This window comes from Symphalangus syndactylus, chromosome 18 (assembly GCF_028878055.3).
Source record: "Symphalangus syndactylus isolate Jambi chromosome 18, NHGRI_mSymSyn1-v2.1_pri, whole genome shotgun sequence".
NCBI classification, from domain to species: domain Eukaryota; kingdom Metazoa; phylum Chordata; class Mammalia; order Primates; family Hylobatidae; genus Symphalangus; species Symphalangus syndactylus.
Genome location: NC_072440.2, coordinates 62,769,365 through 62,783,315, shown reverse-complemented (window position 1 = coordinate 62,783,315; position 13,951 = coordinate 62,769,365). Strand labels below are relative to the sequence as shown.

Genomic DNA, 13,951 nt, shown 5'->3' with positions numbered 1-13,951 from the left:
ACTCCTGACCTCATGTGATCCACCCGCCTCGGCTCCACAAAGTGCTAGGATTATAGGCGTGAGCTACCGTGCCTGACCTTGTAATACATTTTAATGTTAAGTCTCCACCGTCTCCAACCTACAGTGAACATGAGTCCTGTGTTACATGCATGTTCGTTCAATACACGTGTCAAGACCGCCTTCATGAATATTCATAGCTCTCCCTGTAACCTGTTGAATATGTATGTTTAGCCAACCCCTTCAGCATACAGCTCCTGCCCCAACCTCTCCTCCTTAGAAGTGCCTATCTCCGGAACACGAGGTCAGGAGATCGAGACCATCCTGGCTAACATGGTGAAACCCCATCTCTACTAAAAATACAAAAAAAAAATAGCTGGGCGTGGTGGCGGGTGCCTGTAGTCCCAGCTACTCAGGAGGCTGAGGCAGGAGAATGGCGTGAACCTGGGAGGCGGAGCTTGCGGTGAGCCGAGATCATGCCACTGCACTCCAGCCTGGGCGACAGAGCAAGACTCCGTCTCAAAAAAAAAAAAGAAGTGCCTGTCTCTGGTCTCTGCCAGAGGCTATGCTTTTGAAAGTGGCGGATGGCCACCCTGCAGTCTGTAACCCTTTATGAAAAATAAAGTTGCCACTGTGGCTCACATCTGTAATCCCAGCACTTTGGGAGGCCAAGGAGGGAGGACGGCTTGAGACCAGGAGTTCAAGACCAGCCTGGGCAACACAGCAAGACCCTGTCTCTACAAAAAAATTTTAAAAATTGGCCAGGTGTGGTGTTGCACACCTGTAGTCCCAGCTACTTGGGAGGCTGAGGCAGGAGGATGGCTTGAGCCCAGGAGGTTGAGGGTGCAGTGAGCCGTGATTGCACCACTGCACTCCAGCCTGAACGACAGAGCAAGACCCTGTCTCAAAGAAAAAAGAAAAAAAGAAAGGAAAGAAGAAAGAAAAAAGTCTCTTTTCCAAATTTGTGAATTGTGTGATTTTTCAGTTAACCAGCTCTTAGGACTGGGGCCAGTCACGCTGCTGAGTCCTGGCCACCAGAGTGGTGAGGTGTTGGGGGGCAGAGGTGGTGCTTGTCTCTGTCCAGGGGTGGCCTGGCTGAGGTTCGGCTGGTCTGCGAGCATCAGTTTCCCCACCTCCATGGTGGTGGAGTGTGGAGAACCATAGGAGCCTGGTGCATGCACTTCTCTGTGCACTGTCCGAGGGTCCCCTCCTCACTTAGAACCATGGAATCAGGCCACGGTCCGCCTCTTCTTTAATCTTGGACTGGATATACAGGTCGAGAGGGTGGGAGAGTGGCCCCAGGCAAGAGGCCTGCGGAGGGATAGAGGGGCCAGTTCAGGGCCACCAGGGGCTCTGGGAAAGGGGGTCAGGATGAGGCTCAGCCTCTCATCTGTCTAGCTGGTCCCCGCCGCCTGTTCCACTCTCAGCTGGACTCCCCTGCCAGGGGTCCAGATCCTGCCAGAGTACTTGGTCCCCCAGCCGTGTCCGGCCTGGACACAGGACTCATGATGGGGCCAGACTTCAGCTCTGGGCAGAGCAGTGTCTTAGTAGCCTGCGGCCTCCCCACCCTTCCTCAGGTCCGAGACGGCATACACACAGGCCCCCTCCTGGGATACAGCCTGGACCACGTTCAGGAAGAAGGGCCTCTGGGTCTGGTTCTGGCCACGGTCTTGCAGTCCCCTCTGTACCTCCTGGAGAGGAGAGAAAGCAGGTTCACAGGGGAGGGCAGCTCAGCCCATCTCCAGAAGGGAGAGGCCGCTGCAAGAAATGAGAAAAATGATCAAAAGGCAAGACGGAGAGGAAGAGGGCCTGAAGACACAGGAATAGGGGAGGACCGGATGGGAGCGTGGAAGAGATCCAAAGGCCAGTAGAGGACAAGCTTAGCCTCCAGGGACAATGTACAAAGGACACCACCCAGGCCCAAAGACCTCCAGATGCAAGTTCATGTCTGTTCCGGATCCAGGGCCTTGTTCAGGACACCAGGGCCTTGAAGTGCAAATCTGAGTTCAGGGGGCCTTCGATGGAGGATGTGGCTTCTCAAGATTTAGACACTGAGGCCAGACACAGTGGCTCACACCTGTAATGCCAACACTTTGGGAGGCTGCGGAGGGAGGATCACTTGAGGCCAGGAGTTTGAGACCAGCCTGGGCAATGCAGCAAGATCCTGTTTCTTAAAAAAAAAAAAAAAAAGCCAGGCGTGGTGGCGCATACCTACAGTCTTAGCCACTTGGGAGCCAAGGTGGCAGGATCACTTGAGGCCAGGAGTTTGAGAACAGCCAGGGCAACAGCAAGATACCGTCTCCAAAAGAAAATAAAAAATTGGGTTGGGCATGGTGGCTCACACCTGTAATCCCAGCACTTTGGGAGGCCGAGGCAGGAGGATCTTTTGAGCTCAGGAGTTCAAGACCAGCCTGGGCAATGTAGCAAGATCACGTCTTTATTAAAAAAGAAAAGAAAAGAAAAAAAAATTAGTCAGGTGTGGTGGCCCTGTGCCTATAGTCCCAGCTACTCAGGAGGCTGAAGCAGGAGGATCCCTTGAGGCTAGGAGTTTGAGGCTGCAGTGAGCCTTGATCGTGACACTGCACTCCAGCTTGGGCAAAAGAGCAAGACTGAAACCGCCTTTGCAAAATTATGACTGAGACAGTGAGAGATCTAACTTAACTCCATCTTGCTTCTAACCTCCCGGTTGTCCTAGTTCATTCCTGAGTGTAGGCTGAACTAACTTTGAGAGAAACTTAGTATATAGTTTATAGTTTAAAACAAAGACAGTAACAGCCCTTTCCCAACGCAGACCTCCTTCTGGCCTGGGCACCAGACTGCCTTCGTAGGACTCACATTAGCCACAAGATTAGAAATTATGGTTTAGGAGTCATGTAGCTGAAGGCTAAAGATTCTGACCCTCCGTAAACTGCTCTTAAGATCAGTGCTTGAGAAATTTTGCAGACCCTGCACTTGATGGATCAGCTGGCACCACCCAGATCAATTAACTGGCTCATCTGATCTTGTGGCCCCCACCCAGGAACTGACTCAGCTCAAGAAGAAAGCTTCAACTCCCTATGATTCTATGATTTCCAGGGGTTTTGTGTGTGTGTCTGTTTTTGAGATGGAGTCCCGCTCTGTCACCCATGCTGGCGTGCAGTGGCACGACCTTGGCTCACTGCAACTTCCCCTCATAGGTTCAAGTGATTCTCTTGCCTCAGCCTCCCCAGTAGCTGGGATTACAGATGCCTGCCCCTTCGCCCAGCTAATTTTTGTATTTTTAGTAGAGACAGGTTTTCGCCATGTTGGCCAGGCTGGTCTCCTGACCTCAGGTGACCCACCCACCTCAGCCTCCCAAAGTGCTGGGATTACAGGCATGAGCCACCGCACCCAGCCAACTTCCTATGATTTCATCCCTGACCAATCAGCACTCCTGGCTCATTGGCTTCCCCCAACCCGCCAAGTTGCCCTTAAAAACACTGCTCCCTAGCCAGGTGCAGTGGTCACGCCTGTAATCCCAGCACTTTGGGAGGCCGAGATGGGCAGATCACCTGAGGTCAGGCGTTTGAGACCAGCCTGGCCAACATGGAGAAACCCTGTTTCTGCTAAAAATACAAAAATTAGCCAGGCTTGGTGGCGCACACCTGTAATCCCAGCTACTTGGGAGGCTGAGACATGAGAATTACTTGAACCCAGGAGGCAGAGGTTACAGATCACGCCATTCACTCCAGCCTGGGTGACAGAGTGAGACTCTGTCTCAAAAGCAAAACAAAACAAACCAAACACGAAAAAACTCTGCTCCCCGAATGTTCAGGGAGACTGATTTGAGTAATAATAAAACGCCAATCTCCCACCCAGCGGGCTCTGCCTGAATTACTCTTTCTCTATTGCAATTCCCCTGTCTTGATGAATCTGCTCTGTCTAGGCAGCCGGCAAGGTGAACCCATTGGGTGGTTACAAGATCTTGTCTCAAAAAATTTTCAAAAACACCTATGACCTCAACACATGATATCAAGACCTTAGACACCCAGGAACCCACAACTTTAGGGCCCTATTGGTGCCTATTGGTGGAGAATTCAGCTAGGATAAGGACGTGAATACCCATGAATGCAAGGAAATTAGATCCCTAAGCTAAAGGCACCCACAGTCCCACAGTGTGAGACACTCAGGGCATGGGGGCCTACAAGCTCAGGCCCAAGACCCTGAATTTGTGGACTTTGAGGAAGTCAGAGACCAAAGTAGCCCCTAGCCTTGTGCTCATTTCTAAGATGCCAAGTACCTTGCCCTGGGGCTATGGTCCTCACAAACTACCAGTCTGTAAAGGGGCAGAAGTCCTAGAGTACAGGGACCTGTGCTACTAGGGCCCCATGTTTCCAGATACCATTTAAGACTAATGACCTGAGAACTTGGCTGGGCGCAGTCACTCATGCCTGTAATCCCAGCAATTTGGGAGGCCAAGGCAGGCAGATACCTGAGGTCAGGAGTTCCAGACCACCCTGGCCAACATGGCAAAACCCCGTCTCTACTAATAATACAAAAATTAGGTGGGCATGGTGGTGTGGGCCTGTAATCCCAGCTACTCGGAAGGCTGAGGCAGGAGAATTGCTTGAACCCAGGAGGTGGAGGTTGCAATAAGCTGAGATCGCACCACTGCATTCCAGCCTGGGTGACAGGGTGAAACTGTGTCTCAATAACAACAACAACAACAAGCCACAAAACAAAACAAAACAAAACAAAAAAACTAATGGCCCGAGAACCTTACCCTGCAGGGCCTGAGATTCCGGAGACATCTAGGTGCATCGGGTGATGCCACATGGCCTGAGCTGCTGACAGGGCAAATGAGGTCTTTGGAGCCCTGCACGTTTGGCTATAAGTTCCCCGTGCCTGACCTACTAATTGCCCACTGTCCTTAGACTCGAAGGCCAAGATCCTTACTGCTGAAGCCAAAGCTGGACTTTCAGTGCTCAGAGACTCCATTCCTCAGAGTCCACTGGCCAAACTCCAAGACTCTGAGGATCAAAGACTCTCCTCGCCCTAGTCCCTGGGCCTTAGCTGTGAAGGTCCTTGGAGGCTCAAGGTCTCCAACCCAGAGTTTAGGATTTACTCCATGGAAAGCCCTAGACCTGAATAGCTGACATTCCATCTCCCCAAGGGAGCTGAGAACCTTAGGTTTGTGGGTCACTGGATTCCATTAATCCCAGTCCCCGGACTGTCATCTCCCAAATTCTCAGCATTTCAGGTCCTCAGGGTGAAAGGTCCTGAGAATTGATGTTCACAAAGACAAAGGTCCTTCAGTCAAGAGTCAAGGGAGGGGCCAGGCGTGGTGGCTCAAGCCTATAATCCCAGCACTTTGGGAGGCCAAGGCGGGCGGATCACAAGGTCAGGAGATCGAGACCATCCTGGCTAACACGGTGAAACCCCATCTCTACTAAAAATACAAAAAATTAGCCGGGTGTGGTGGCAGGCGCCTGTAGTCCCAGCTACTTGGGAGGATGAGGCAGGAGAATGGCGTGAACCCAGGAGGTGGAGCTTGCAGTGAGCCAAGATCGTGCCACTGCACTCCAGCCTGGGCAACAGAGCGAGACTCTGTCTCAAAAAAAAGAAAAAATAAAAAAAGACTCAAGGGAGGGCCAGGTGCAGTGGCTCATGCTTATAAGCCCAGCACTTTGAGAGGCCAAGGTGGACAGATCACTTGAGGTTGGGAGTTCAAGACCAGCCTGGCCAACATGGGGAAACCCCGTCTTTACTAAAAATACAAAAATTAGCCAGGCGTGGTGGCACACATGTGTCGTCCCAGCTCCTCAGAGGCTGAGGCAGGAGAATTGCTTGAACTTGGGAAGTGGAGGTTGTGGTGAGGCAAGATCGTGCCACTGCACTCCAGCCTGAGTGACAGAGTGAGACTGTCTAAAAAAAATAAAAATAAAAAAAGAGTCAAGGGAGGAGGGCTCCAAAGGATGTGCCCTGGATCTTGAACTCCTCCATATCTAAGATCCCTGGAACCTGAGAGCCCTGAGAGAGTATTCTTATCATGCGAAGGACCCTACATGGGGAGGGAGGCCTGCAAACTCCAAGAGTTTGAGCCTAACAGGCTGAGGTCTTTAGTCTCAAGGTCTGAAAACTAAGGCTGTTGGGGACTACACTCTGTTCCTGGACTAAGGCCCCAGTCCATGGTTCTCAGGTTCTAAGGGCTTTGGAAGGTGGACTTGGGACCGAAGAAGTCTCATAACAGGAGAGGCAGCTTTGAAGACCTGGAACCTCAGCTGCTAACAATCTTTTTTTTTTTTTTTTTTTTTTTGAGACGGAGTTTTGCTCTTGTCACCCACGCTGGAGTGCAATGTCACGATCTCGGCTCACTGCAACCTCCACCTCCTGGGTTCAAGCGATTCTCCTGCCTCAGCCTCCCGAGTAGCTGGGATTACAGGTGTGTGCCACCACGCCTGGCTAATTTTTGTATTTTTAGTTGAGGCAGGGTTTTACCATGTTGTCCAGGCTGGCCTGGAACTCCTGACCTCGTGATCCACCCACCTCTGCCTCCCAAAGTGCTGGGATTACAGGCATGAGCCACCGCGCCCGGCCACTATCAATCTTCTAAACAGATCCTAACAAAGGGCATCCATCAACCCAAAGATGCTCCGAGGAAGCTGAGTCTCTGTCTAAGGATGGAGAGGGAGTCAGCCGGGAGAATTCAGCCCCTGGAGCTGCACCATGGGCTTCTGTGGGGAATCAAAAAAATGTTTGTAGGCCGGGCATGGTGGCTCACGCCTATAATCCCAGCATTTTGGGAGGCCAAGGCGGGAAGATTGCTTGAGCTCAGGAGTTCAAGACCAGCCTACGCAACATGGTGAGAGACCCTGTCTCTACGAAAAACAAAAAGATAAAAACTATCCAGGTGCGGTGGCACACACCTGTAGTCCTAGCTCCTTGGGAGCCTGAGGAGGAAGGATCACTTGAGTCCAGGATGTCAAGGCTGTAGTGAGCTGTGATCGCAACACTGCACGCCAGCCTGGGCAACAGAGTGGGATGCTGTCTCAAAAAAAAAAAAAAAATTTATATATATAGTAAAAATCACCACCAATGCCCTAGTGCCCCAGAAGAAAATCACTTTACAGACTGCCACAGGAAAAACAACCTCTTTGACAAATAAAATTGCAAATATAAGTTACAAATCACACAAGGAAAAAGTCACCATGAGGGAGAGTCTGAGAGGCCCCAGCCAGGAAAACTCATTTCTGAAAAATGGCATCAACCACAGACCAGAGACCAAGGTGCTGAGATCCTCAGCCTGGGAGCAGCGTAGACAACACCCTGCTCTCTGTCTTGGAGGCCACTGACAGCCTCACCCATCAAGGTCCCCAACTCCTATGGCCCCCAAAGTTGAAGTGTACCTGCCTAAGAATCTCAGTGACTGAGTTCCTCCCAGGTGGCTTTGAGAAGCACGGACTTGGGGAGTGGGCTCTGCCCTAGGCATCCAGCTCGGACCTCAGTCTCACCTGGCTGAAGTTGGGCTCGTACTCCACACAGCCCTTGCTGTTGACATGCAGGATGGGGGCTGCAATGGCCGCTCTCAGGTCAAAGCCAAGCCACAGCTTGTTCATGATGGCCTGGGGGAGAGATGAGGGTTGCAGGGAGAAAGGGGGTACCCCACTACCCTACATCAGCCCTCATATCCCCACTCCAGAGAGAGTCAGACAGTATGCTGCCCAGAGAGGAGACACTCGAGCCAGGAGCCCCAGACTCACCTGGGCCACGGCAGAGATGATGAGCTCCCCACCAGCCCCGCCAATCACTAGCTTCGACCCCTGGGCTTTGTTGATCAAGATGGAGGGCACCATGGAGGATGGGGAACGCTCGCCTGGAACTGGGGGCCAGCACCTTCCGGGAGCTCCACCCACCCTGTCTCCATTCACTGCTGAGCAAACAGTGGCTTGGCGAGTGCAGTGGCCCACCCAGGGGTTAGCATGCAGCCCCAGCCCAGCCCTCCCTCCTCTCCCCTGGTGGGGGCCCTTGTGGACCCTGGGTGGGAAGCCTTGTTCTCACCAGGTGAGGGGGTGGTGCCGGAACCCCGGGGGCATCGCTCGCATAAGTCCAGGAGCTCGTTGTTGAGGATGATGCCTGTCCGTGGTGAATACACCATCGATCCAAAGCTGCAGCCGTGGAGGCAGAGCCTGGGCTAGGACCTGGGGCTCCCACCAGACACCACTTGCCCTGCACGCCTTGCAGGACCCCCTCATTTTACAGCTGCCCCAAAGCATGCTGGAGCCGCTATTCTCTCCCTGGCACCACCCAGGAGGGGTCCCCAAAGACCCACCTGTGCCCCCATATCAGGGCACCCTTCTGAGTGAGGCTGCCCATTCCCAGGTAAATCTTGGGTCGGGGCCACCCCAGCAGCAGCCTTTCCAGCCAGAGATGTCAGGGGTGGGGGCCCCTTTTGAAATAGAGGAGGAGAAAAAGGGCAAAAGCAAGGTGCTGCCCCATGGGGACAAGTGAGGGGATGTGGGGCTGGGGGAGTGCAGGTCTAGGAGAGGAGGAGTGAGGCCACCAGCCTTCCCCCAAGCCCCACGCACGGTGTGTTGATGGTGCTGGTGGCAGCCACGGCGCTGCCATCCTCCCCCAGCACAGACACATGGGACGTGCCTGTCCCGTGGCCCCAGGCCTTGGCCAAGCTGTAGTGGCTGAGCTGGTGGTCCCCCCGGCCATCGATCTGTTGGCGGATGAGCTGGGCCAGGGTCTCCCCCAGCAGGTCCCGGGAGGCATTCTGGGGTAGGTGGGCAGGCGGCAGGGTCAGTGAGGGGCCAGGTGGGATCCGCAGAACCAAGGGCAGGATGAGCTCAGCCTCCATGGGGGCCACCTCCAGTCTGTCCTCCACCTTGTGGCCAGGCCTCCCTCAAGCCCAGGCTAGGTCTAGACTCTGCTCACCCTCCAGGTCCTTTGAGATATGGTGCCACTCCTGCACCTGACCCCTGTACCTGCCATCCCGGGATCCCTTTCAGTCCTGCCCTGGCCTAGAACCACATAGGTATCCCTCCAACCTCCCCCTGCCAGGCCTGACCCTCCTTTCATGCCAAGTCCTTAGCTGGGGAGGAGGACGGCCCACCAGCCCAGCAACCTCACCTGGAGCTTGGGGTGGCTTCGAGGGTCCCTCAGCCTCCACCTCTGCCCCCTGGCAAACTTGAGCGTCTCCACAAGGTGGTGGTACATGTTCACCCTCCCTTCAGGCCTGGCCACCGACTCTGCTGAGAAGTTGAACCCTGGAGAGGGGTTGGGGCACAGGTTGGGGTCACCCTATGTAATGGGTTGAATGTTGCCCCTCCCACCGTAGAAAGATCCACCCACCCACATCCTAATTCCCAAAACCTGTGGATATTACCTTATACAGCACAAGAGTGACTAATACCTTAAGTGGAAAAGTATGTTAAAGATTTTTTTTTTTTTAGACAGAGTCTCACTCTGTTGCCCAGGCTGGAGTGCAATGGTGTGGTCTCAGCTCACTGCAACCTCTGCCTCCTGGGTTCAAGCGATTCTTGTGCCTCAGTCTCCTGAGTAGCTGAGACTACATGCGTTCACCACCACACCCAGCTAATTATTTTTGTATTTTTAGTAGAGACAGGATTTCGCTATGTTCAGGCTGGTCTCGAACTCCTGGCCTCAAGTGATCTGCCTGCCTTGGCCTCCCAAAGTGCTGGGATTACAGGCGTGAGCCATCATGCCCCACCCTTTTTGTGTTTTTTGGAGAGGGAGTCTTGTTCTGTCACCCAGGCTGGAGTGTGTGGCACGATCTCAGCTTACTGCAATCTCTACCTCCTGGGTTCAGGTGATTCTCCTGCCTCAGCCTCCCGAGTAGCTGGGACTACAGGCGCCTGCCACCACGCCCAGCTAATTTTTGTATTTTTAGTAGAGATGGGGCTTCACCGTGTTGGCCAGGCTGGTCTCCAACTCCTGACCTCAAGTGATCCACCCACCTTAGCCTGCCCAAATGCTGGGATTACAGGCATGAGCCACCGCACCCAGCCTAAAGTATGTTAAAGATTTTGAGAGGAGGAGATGATCCTAGATTATCTAGATGTGCCCTGAATGTGATCACAGTGTCCTTGTAAGACAGACACACAGAGGAGAGGACACACAGAGGAGAGGACACACAGAGCAGAGGACACACAGAGGAGAGGACACACAGAGGAGAGGACACACAGAGCAGAGGACACACAGAGGAGAGGACACACAGAGGAGAGGACACACAGAGGAGAGGACACACAGAGGAGAGGACACACAGAGCAGAGGACACACAGAGGAGAGGACACACAGAGGAGAGGACACACAGAGCAGAGGACACACAGAGCAGAGGACACACAGAGGAGAGGACACACAGAGCAGAGGACACACAGAGGAGAGGACACACAGAGGAGAGGACACACAGAGGAGAGGACACACAGAGCAGAGGACACACAGAGGAGAGGACACACAGAGGAGAGGACACACAGAGGAGAGGACACACAGAGCAGAGGACACACAGAGCAGAGGACACACAGAGGAGAGGACACACAGAGCAGAGGACACACAGAGGAGAGGACACACAGAGCAGAGGACACACAGAGCAGAGGACACACAGAGCAGAGGACACACAGAGGAGAGGACACACAGAGCAGAGGACACACAGAGCAGAGGACACACAGAGGAGAGGACACACAGAGCAGAGGACACACAGAGCAGAGGACACACAGAGGAGAGGACACACAGAGGAGAGGACACACAGAGCAGAGGACACACAGAGGAGAGGACACACAGAGCAGAGGACACACAGAGGAGAGGACACACAGAGCAGAGGACACACAGAGCAGAGGACACACAGAGGAGAGGACACACAGAGGAGAGGACACACAGAGCAGAGGACACACAGAGGAGAGGACACACAGAGCAGAGGACACACAGAGGAGAGGACACACAGAGGAGAGGACACACAGAGCAGAGGACACACAGAGGAGAGGACACACAGAGCAGAGGACACACAGAGCAGAGGAGAAACCAGTATGACCATGGAGACAGGGACTAGAGTGAGGCAGCCATAAGCCAAGGAGCGCTGGCAGCCACCGGAAATGGGAAGAGGCTGTGAAAATTGTCAAAACAGAGCTGCGGCCGGGCTCGGTGGCTCACACCTGTAGTCCCAGCAATTTGGAAGGCCGAGGCAGGCGGATCACCTGAGGTCAGGAGTTCGCGACCAGCCTGACCAACACGGTGAAACCCTATCTCTACAAAAATACAAAAATTATCCGGGCGTGAGGGTGGGTGCCTGTAGTCCCAGCTACTAGGGAGGCTGAGGAGGAAGAATTGCTTGAACCCGGGAGGCGGTGGTTGCGGTGAGCTAAGATTGCACCACTGCACTCCAGCCTAGGAAACAGAGCCAGACTTTGTCTCAAAAAAAAAAAAAAAAAAAAAAAACACGCTGAAAAATAGAGCCAGGGAAAGGCCATGAAGAGAGGACTCTCGTTGTCGGCTGGGTGCAGTGGCTTATGCCTGTAATCCCAGCAGTTTGGGAGGCTGAGGTGACAGGATTGCTTGAGTCCAGGAGGTTGAGGCTGCAGTGAGCCTTGACAGTGTCACTGCACTCCAGCCCAGGTGACAGAGCAAGACCCTGCCTCAAAAAAATAACAGCTCACAACCTTACAAAAAGCCCATCACAATCTTACACAAAAAATACTTCTGCAAAGACGTCTGCCCACGAGTGGCCTGTCCAGTGCCACCCTTATCACTTTTCCATGCATCCTAGTAGCCAAGGATGATCATTTCAAAACAGTTTTTTTTTTGTTGTTTTTTTTTTTTGAGACAGAGTCTCACTCTGTTGCCCAGGCTAGAGTGCAGTGGCATGATCTCGGCTCACTGCAAGCTCTGTCTCCCGGGTTCACACCATTCTCCTGCCTCAGCCTCCCAAGCAACTGGGACTACAGGCGCCCACCACCACGCCTGGCTAATTTTTTGTATTTTTAGTAGAGACAGGGTTTCACTGTGTTAGCCAGGATGGTCTCGATCTCCTGACCTCGTGATCCACCTGCCTTGGCCTCCCAAAGTGCTGGGATTACAGGCGTGAGACACCGCGCCAGGCCCGAAACATATATACCAAAGCTAAGCTATGAGGACGCAAAGGAACAAAAATGATACAATGGGCCGGGCGCAGTGGCTCCTGCCTATAGTCCCAGCACTTTCGGAGGCCAAGGCGGGTGGATCACCTGAGGTCAGGAGTTCGAGAGCAGTCTGGCCAACATGATGAAACCCTGTCTCTACTAATAATACAAAAATTAGCCGGGAATGGTGGCACACACGGGTAGTCCTAGCTACTCGGGAGGCTAAGGCAGGAGAATCGCTTGAACCGGGAGGCAGAGGTTGCAGTGAGCTGAGATCGCGCAGTTGCACTCCACTCCAGCCTGGGTGACAAGAGCAAAACTCCATCTCCAAAAAACAGGAGGAATGATATAATGGAGCCCAGCATGGTGGCTCACACCTGTAATCCCAGCACTTTGGGAGGCCAAGGCAGGCAGATCACCTGAGGTCAAGAGTTCAAGAGCAGCCTGGCCAATATGGTGAAACCCCATCTTTACTAATAATACAAAAAAAAAAAAAAAATTAGTTGTGGTGGCAGGCGCCTGTAATCCCAGCTACTTGGCAGGCTGAGGCAGGAAAATCGCTTAAACCCAGGAGGCGGAGGTTGTAGTGAACCGAGATGCACCATTACACTCCAGCCTTGGTGACAGAGCGAGACTCTGTCTCAGAAGAAAAGAAAAATGCTATAATGGACTCTGGGAACTCAAAGGGAAAGGTGGGAGGGGGATGAGGGATAAAAGACTACACACTAGGTACAGTGTCCACTGCTTGGGTGATGGGTGCACCAAGATCTCAGAAATCACCACTAAAGACCAGATGCGGTGGCTCACGCCTGTAATCCCAGCACTTTGGGAGGCCGAAGTGGGCGGATCACGAGGCCAGGAGATGGCGACTATCCTGGCTAACACAGTGAAACCCCGTCTCTACTAAAAATACAAAAACATTAGCCGGGCATGGTGGCGGGCGCCTGTAGTCCCAGCTACTCAGGAGGCTGAGGCAGGAGAATGGCGTGAACCTGGGAGGCGGAGCTTGCAGTGAGCCGAGATCGCGCCACTGCACTCCAGCCTGGGCGACAGAGCGAGACTCTGTCTCAAAAAAAAAAAAAAAAATTAACCAGCCTTGGTGGCGTGCACCTGTAATCCCAGATATTCAGGAGGTTGAGACTGGAGAATTGCTTGAACCTCGGAGGCAGAGGTTGCAGTGAGCTAATATCATGCCACTGCTCTCCAGCCTGGGCCACAGAGTGAGATTCCATCTCAAAAAAAAAAAAAAAAAATAGAAATCAGTACTAAATAACTTTTCCATGCAACCGAACACCACTTGTTCCCCAAAAACTAATGAAATAAAAATAAAATAGCCAAGCAGAGGTGGCTCATGCCTGGAATCCCAGCACTTTGGGAGGCTGAGGCAAGTGGGTCAGTTAAGTTCAAGAGTTCAAGAGTTCAAGTCCAGCCTGGCCAACATGGTGAAACCCCGTCTCTACTAAAAAGATAAAAATCATCTGGGCACGGTGGCTCATGCCTGTAATCCCAGCACTTTGGGAGGCCAAGGTGGGCAGATCACCTGACGTCAGAAGTTCAAGACCAGCCTGACCAACATGGCAAAACCCCATCTCTACCAAAAATACAAAAATTAACTGGGTATGGTGGCAGGCACCTGTAATCCCAGCTACTTGGGAGGCTGAGGCAGGAGAATTGCTTGTACCTGGGAGGCAGAGGTTGCAGTGAGCTGAGATCACGACTCTGTCTAAAAAAAAAAAAAAGTAAAAAAAGAAAAGATAAAAATCAGCGGCGTGTGGTGGCCCATGCCTGTAATCCCAGCTACTTGGGAGGCTGAGTCAGGAGAATTGCTTGAACCCAGGAAGCAGAGTTTGCAAGGAGCCGAGATT

General features: G+C 52.9%; 1 protein-coding gene across 4 annotated transcripts in view; it reads right to left on the bottom strand.

Moving 5' to 3' along the window:
• Positions 1 to 1,226: 1,226 nt before the first annotated feature.
• GGT5 (gamma-glutamyltransferase 5) overlaps positions 1,227 to 13,951 on the bottom strand; it is a 28,425-nt gene continuing 15,700 nt past the window's right edge. For 2 of the 4 annotated variants that reach the window (XM_055253488.2, XM_055253491.2), the window contains 6 exons: positions 9,088 to 9,224; positions 8,541 to 8,731; positions 8,014 to 8,120; positions 7,716 to 7,885; positions 7,467 to 7,577; positions 1,227 to 1,688 (listed from right to left, as the gene is read on the bottom strand). In XM_055253488.2, coding sequence (XP_055109463.1) covers positions 1,542 to 1,688; positions 7,467 to 7,577; positions 7,716 to 7,885; positions 8,014 to 8,120; positions 8,541 to 8,731; positions 9,088 to 9,224 — 863 coding nt within the window. In that variant the 3' untranslated portion in view covers positions 1,227 to 1,541. The remainder of the gene's footprint in view (positions 1,689 to 7,466; positions 7,578 to 7,715; positions 7,886 to 8,013; positions 8,121 to 8,540; positions 8,732 to 9,087; positions 9,225 to 13,951) is intronic. The other 2 variants (XM_055253490.2, XM_055253489.2) reach the window with 1 other exon arrangement.